Genomic DNA, 6870 nt, shown 5'->3' with positions numbered 1-6870 from the left:
GTACGAGCTTTTGAAATTTCAGCTGTTTCCCTCGCCGTGCAGCGGTTTTAATAATTAAATTTGCATACACTATCGCAAGCGCGTGATCTAAGCACTCGGCTTGTCTTTCTCCAAAGCCCCAACCTGAAAATGGGCCTCTTAAGTCACAATTGTTGCGTATGCACAATGTCAAAATACACCAACCTTACAACTGTAAAAAAAAATGTTAATGTTCTTTCTTTATGAAAAAAACTCCGTTATGTTAAAGCTGGTGACCTGGCGTCCAGTAGATTGATAGATAATAATTTTAATGATTACCCCGGACATGTTAGCCTGGTTCATCGCCTTGCTTGCTACTCTAAATGCATGCAGTAGTTGGAAATGAAGTCTAGCTGACAACGTGGTAGACTGCGCCGACATCACATCTGAACGATGTTAACATTCAAAGTTTAGTGAATGGGCTGTGACATTTATTCATGAGAACATCACAACATACTGTACCATCAGCAAGTGCTTGTACTTCAACTGTTTCTGTATGTTGCACTCAGGGTACTACATGTTAAACACAAGAGGTGCGCACAGCACACGCGTCCCGTATCTGCTTTTGACGCCCTAAGGGGAATCCCCCCCCCCCCCCCCCCCCCCCCCGCGCCATCGCAAGACACCGATCCCAATATCGCCTATTGTACAAAACTCTTTCACGCGTTATTTATAGGCTAAAGGAGCTGTTGTCGATGAACACCTGCAACGCGGCTCGCACCACAGGCGCGAGCAGCGCGATCTTCCTCGTCATGCCGGGCAGTTGGAAGAACGACGTGAACGGCGTGCCGGAGAAGGCGGCGAACGAGCTGAGCTCGACGTCGATGGTGTCCACGTTCAACACATGGAGCGACGAGATCACCAGACGGCCGTTGGGGTCGTTCCTGTCCACCCGAATACCGACGTTCGCTTGGAGTCCGCTCAGCGTGCCCGCTATGTCCTTCTGGATGTACGGTAGGTACGGCACCGGCGAGATCAGAGTGACCACGATGGTCGGCGACAGCCTGACCGGAATCAGGGCCTGCGCGACGTTCTCGTCGCAGTATGTCTCCACGGTGCCCCGCAGCGACAGAGTGTCGAGTCCGCGCAGCGTCACGTTGAGACCCAGGTTTCCTCCGAAGTTCAGCGGCCTGGGCTGCGCGAGCACGCTGCGGCCGAATGTCAGCACGAGATTGATGGTGTTGGTGAACGACTGCGATCCCATGCAGATTTGCGTGACCAGAAAGGACTGGCGACGTTGTTGTCCATATTGGCTGGCCTCAGCTAAGGCTCGTTTGGACGGCAGCAATGCCAAGTGTAGAATCGTCAACGAAAGGAGAATCGATAGAGCGTGGGCTAGCGGTCGAATGGTGACGGCTCCAGTGGACATCAGTGTGTGGTCACTGCGAAGAAAGAAAAAAAAAAGCGAGGCTGTATGTTTTTGAGGTGAGTGATAGTCACCCGGACTTAGACACCGACATAACACGTCTTACTGCAATTTTTGCCGTCGCCGTCGACGTCGCCGTGAGGTTTCATATAACGTACAATGGCGATAACTTCGCCTCGCGCGTCGTATGGTCTATATGTGCGAGTGAAAGCGCACGAGGACAGCCGACGATTGCGGCTCAAGTTGAGAGGAAACGCGCCGGCCGTCTTCCGTCGCACGAGTGGCCCGTGAATTGTCCCGGAGGGGGGTGATGGGAGGGGGAGGGGGGCTGCGTGGCTCGGGATATAAAAGTCTGCCGCAAAGTTTAGTAACGAAATCCACCATTGCCATTTGTTTCTTAGTGAATAGATTGCTTCGGTTTTCTTATGGAGTATACGACCTTCTGGGCAGTGATTCGATCTGCGTAAGCTTTGTCTTTTTAAAAAGATTTCGAAGGAAACCTTAGTAGGCCCTTTATTATAGCTAGAGAGTTCGTGCAAGGTGATCATTTTCATTAAGTCAATAAAAAAATCCACCGTATCACACTTTGCTGCTGCTGACTCTTCTCTGCAATATTAGTCTGGTTCCACTGAGGGTACATGTTTCGCAGAATATCCAGAACATTTATGTTTGTTTCTTTTTTTCTTTACACTATCGTTTTTTTAATGCTAGCTCTAAATGTGTTGGATGCCGAGCTTGAGCTTCCATGGCACACAGTAACACCTTTCTTTTTTTTCTTCCACTGGAACACATCATCTCATGGACCACGCAATTTCCAAACAGTTTGCGCAAAGCAGCGACTGCGAAGAAGAAGCTGCACAAACACGACAGTCCGCGTCTTTCCCGGAAATCCATGTTTCCTATTCACGTGCCGCTCTCAAATACGCCAGTTATCTATAGCCTTAAATCAAGGCTACGGCAGTGTCGTGAGAAACCTTGACGGTTGCGATTGTGGCAGAAGTTTCGGTTCTCGCTTGATATACGGCCGCCTTCGTCGAAAAGCAAGTACACAAGGCAAATAGTAGCCAGCTGCACAACTTCTTCGCGTACTCAAGGACATGACTGCAGGAACTTAAACGCGCTGTTTCCAGGTACGGAACAATTTTACACCACTGCAGAGTTACAGACGGCGGTGACAACATGAGTAGTATTTGATACAAAGATTGTGTGAGCTCATCTTCAAATGGAATTACAGGACGTCAGAAGAAACCCCTTTTCAGTTATCAGACTCTCTGTCATCTCTATTCGACACAATGCCTCTGTACTGACTAAATTGAGCAAATTACTTATTAGCTCAATTAAAAAAATCACAGCATATCCACGGGGTGAATGATGATGAGTGGGGCGAAGCTACGGAGGGAATCATCTGTAAACCGTGAAACTCTTCCGTGAAATGCGCCCAGTACATAATATAAAGAGTGTGAAACATCGTGTGTATATTAAACATCAAACTTTTATTGTACTGTTGGTTTACGTGGTCCCTTCATTATCACTTGTGATCGGTGAAATGCAAGGAAGAAGTCCGCTCCCGAGCGAAAGAGCGCCAAGAGCGACCGCATTCCCCGCTCGCCCTGTGCGAATTAAAGGCAAGGCTAGAGGGAAGACAGGACGCGCGTTCCACGACGCGAGGTCGGTAGCATGCCCAACGAAAGCCAACGGAACGCGATCGTGCAAGTGCTCCGGCTTCGCATCGCCTCATGGTTCCATTTAGCGTCCCAAAACCAAACATATTGCTCAAGGTGTGCCTTGCGTTTTTCGTAGAAATAATTTCTTTATCATGTACATTAAGACGAAAAGTTGAAAGCTCACTAGAGTGTATCGCCCGCAAAGTATGTCTTTTAGTGTGATTTAACTCTCGTACGGCAGGGTCCTCGCGCCGTTGCCGGTCCACCTCGCCCGTTGACGATCGGGCGAGGTGGCTACATATAACTACTACTACTACACTTTAAGAAAAACATCTGGCGTTCTTTCGTTCTGCTTTTACAAAACATCTGGCGTCTTTCGTTGGTTTATTTCATCAATCAACGGCGTTTTGAACAAAATTTTTATTGTTTAATCACGCACAGGAGAAATCTCACCAGGCACTACCTTGGAGGTAAACAATGGCTTCTAATGGCAATGAGAGACAGAAGAAGTAGGCTTTTAGCTAACACTTACACTTCTACTTCTACTAACGTTTCCTACTGGAACATGCCAATGGCTGCTAATGGGGAATGAGAGACAGAAGAATTCGGCTTTTAGTTAACGCGCACGCTGCGAATTTTTTATTGTTCAACAACGCACAGGAGAAATCTCCCACCGGCACCACCTTGGAGGTCAAAGCGTAAGACTTGTTACTCACTACTACGACCACGACGACTACGAGGGACGAACGGGTGCCGCCTTAAGGAGCTTCGCCCCTAAAACGTTTCCTACCCGTGATTTGCAAAGGTCATATAGGGCTCACTGCCGCAGACTTCCCGTCCTTCACACAAGGCGCGTAGCCAGCATTTTTTTTTCTTTTTTTTTGGGGGGGGGGGGGGTGGAGGTGATCGTGTGGTGGAGGTCAACCAGCCGTTACGTATGTTCGTGCTGTATTTGTGTCTGTGCGTCTGTATATACCCATGCAAAACTGAAAAATTACGGGGGATTAAAACCTAACCTCCTCCCCACCCCCTGGCCACGCCAATATTTCGTACATTCACACATTATGAGACTGCCCCACAGATAAAAAGTGCAGTACAATTTCCAGAAATCCCCCTGCGCTACATCCCACCTCTCGGGAGGGCTGACTCACTACCCGGTCCCGTGCACCTCCTCTCCTCCAGTCCCTTGTCCTGCACGTCCTTAAGGTGTCCTGCGATACCTGGCAGGTAATGAAAATCTGTAAACGAAAGATCCGAACCATGCTCCATCTGTAAAATAAGAACATTTAATATCTCTCTTTGCTAAGAAAGACCAACAGCGCCAAAAAGACAAGGAAATCTCTCTCTTTGCGAATACCGCACGCACAGCTCGTAAGTTCCCTAATTTAATGAGTTCACGTTTCACCTTCTGTGCTGCTTAAGATACGTAATAAAAATATCTGGGGTTTTACGTCCCAAAACCAAGGTACGTGAACATCGGTAGAGTATGCTATGGCCCCAAGGGAGTGAATTTACGCCTAATTGCAGATTACCTATATTAGTGTACGTGGATGCTGATGTCACGTGACCAACACACTCACTCGCACGCACGCACGCAACACAACCAAAATGACAGCCGCCTTCTGGAACGGACAACATGGCTGGCACCTTCCTGAATAGGATGAAATAAAGAAAGTATGAAAAGGAGATGTACAGCGCAATACATCCTATTATGCACACTGAGGTGTTCACTACAGAATGGAGCAGGGTCCTGTAGCTTATTCTAAAAGTTATACGAAATTAAAACAGACACGACTTTTCTTAAGTGAGCCTATTTCTTGCTGACAAAAAAAAAAGTCTTAGCCTCTTTTTTTGTCTGATAATATCAAATTTAATCGGATAGTTTCATCGTTTGGTCGTACATAAAGATGCACGATCAAAATATCGTGTGGGACCTCGTGTCAAAAACGGCCGGAAAGCCAAAGTGATACGAGAGCCGGAATTAAGAGACCCGAAGTAGTGAGTCAGGAGCAGTGCAGCTCACGCCCGCATTCTTCGGTGAGGGCTAGAATAAAGTGCGGGATCAACAGCTGCACAACGAAATTGAGTTGTACAGCTGCGACACCACGCATTTGTTCTTGCCCGTTCCCGTTAGATCTACTTGCGCAGCCCTCTGCAACCACTGAATGATACATTGAACCGTGAATGCATATTAAGGCGAAAGTCTTCGATGCCCCATAACGCGAAAATTTGTCGTCGGCGTCCCGCGTCGGCGGCGTCAACACGAGTAATGCAAGAAATCATCATGACGTGATGACGACACCATATGGCGTCACGATGGCGTCACAGATCGCGAAATTTTGTGACGTCATCACATGACATAGCCGCTGGCTCAAAGGTGGGCCAATCACGGAGGCAGTGCAAAACCATGCACGTTACCTGCAGAAAGCTTTCGGAGGGGAACGGGGAGTCGTCTTAGGCGTACGCATAAGCAACCCTGTGAGTTTTTTACTCGAATAGTCTACGCGACATGCATCTCCAATCAGCTTCGAAAGTATGCAGACCCCGAGACCTGAGGAAAGGCTGAATGTTTCGGCAATCTGTACAGACATGACCACATTCAAGTTTCTAGTCTGTACTAATTCATTTAAGCGAACAAGATATACATAGTATGTATACGGCCGCGAACCGCGCTGAAACAGAATATTCTTTCAAATTCAGCGACGCGCGAACTTAAAGCGTATACTCCAGACACCGTGTTAAAGGAAAAGGGCTTCACATACGTATGTACGTACATAGAGTGCCCTCTGTGCCCTGATATGAACGCATTTATCGTTCGATTGTTGTCTATGTTTATCGTTCGTTGCACCCACTGATAAAAGCTGATAATAGCGCCGAATTGCAAAATATACCTGTACATCACCAGTAGTAACTTTATGCTTTTTAAACTGAGTGTTACCTGTTAACACGGCGATATTATTTCTTTTTTAAACATCTATTTTTTGAGCAATAAATTCATAATCTTGGGATAGACGGCTCTGACGTAGCGTCACTTCCCGTAATTGTACGTCCGTAAATAATATATATATATATATATATATATATATATATATATATATATATATATATATATATATATATATATATATATATATATATATATATATATATATATATATATATATATATATATATATATATATATATATATATATATATAGGTACGTTTTTGCTCGCAGCAGTGGTGGTGTTTGCCTGCGGCGAGAGCGACTGCGAGGCAACCGTCAAACTTGTTATTTTCCTTTCGTTCAAAGAACGGAGAGCGCGGGAAAAGAACGACGGACGAAGTAGAACCACGCAACACCTTGAGATGTTATTTCTCGTTTCCTTTACCACAGCGCGCAGAGATCGAAAAATGAAGTGGGCTTGTCACACACTTGCAGTATACCCATATTACATGTAAACGTTGCAATTAAGTAATAATTTTGTAATTATAGCTCTCTTATGCAGAATTCATACGGCAAAGGAAGTGTGTGGCTGGCGTCGCCTGTATACAGGCGTCAGTACTCTAGTAAACAAAACTCGCAAGAAAGAAAATAAGAAAAGGTAGTTTGCTATTAAAAAAAAGTCTGTTAGGTAGGACGAGCTGGGCCAAAATTAAGGTAAGGTAGAGTATAACTTTTGGTTGAAAGCGGTACTCCTCTGGCTACTCCAGTAAAGTAGTTGCTGGAATGAATGAATGAATGAATGAATGAATGAATGAATGAATGAATGAATGAATGAATGAATGAATGAATGAATGAAACATGTAGCAACTAAACAGCGCATTATTTTTTTCAATGA

The 6870-nt window shown here is 45.8% G+C and overlaps 1 protein-coding gene across 1 annotated transcript; it reads right to left on the bottom strand.

Moving 5' to 3' along the window:
* Positions 1 to 633: 633 nt before the first annotated feature.
* LOC125757727 (uncharacterized) lies at positions 634 to 4274 on the bottom strand. The gene is made up of 2 exons (XM_049413767.1): positions 4200 to 4274; positions 634 to 1400 (listed from the first exon to the last, which is right to left on the bottom strand). Exon 2 carries the CDS (start codon positions 1385 to 1387, stop codon positions 689 to 691), a length of 699 nt encoding a protein of 232 aa, XP_049269724.1. The 5' UTR covers positions 1388 to 1400; positions 4200 to 4274; the 3' UTR covers positions 634 to 688.
* Positions 4275 to 6870: the final 2596 nt, after the last annotated feature.

The sequence above is a fragment of the Rhipicephalus sanguineus genome, chromosome 3 (assembly GCF_013339695.2).
Source record: "Rhipicephalus sanguineus isolate Rsan-2018 chromosome 3, BIME_Rsan_1.4, whole genome shotgun sequence".
NCBI lineage: Eukaryota > Metazoa > Arthropoda > Arachnida > Ixodida > Ixodidae > Rhipicephalus > Rhipicephalus sanguineus.
Note: the sequence above shows the minus strand (reverse complement) of the source record. Positions and strands in the feature narration are given on the sequence as shown.

Bases quoted from the DNA above. Each gene is read 5' to 3' on its own strand.
- LOC125757727 (XM_049413767.1), bottom strand. From the start codon at position 1,387: ATGTCCACTGGAGCCGTCACCATTCGACCGCTAGCCCACGCTCTATCG.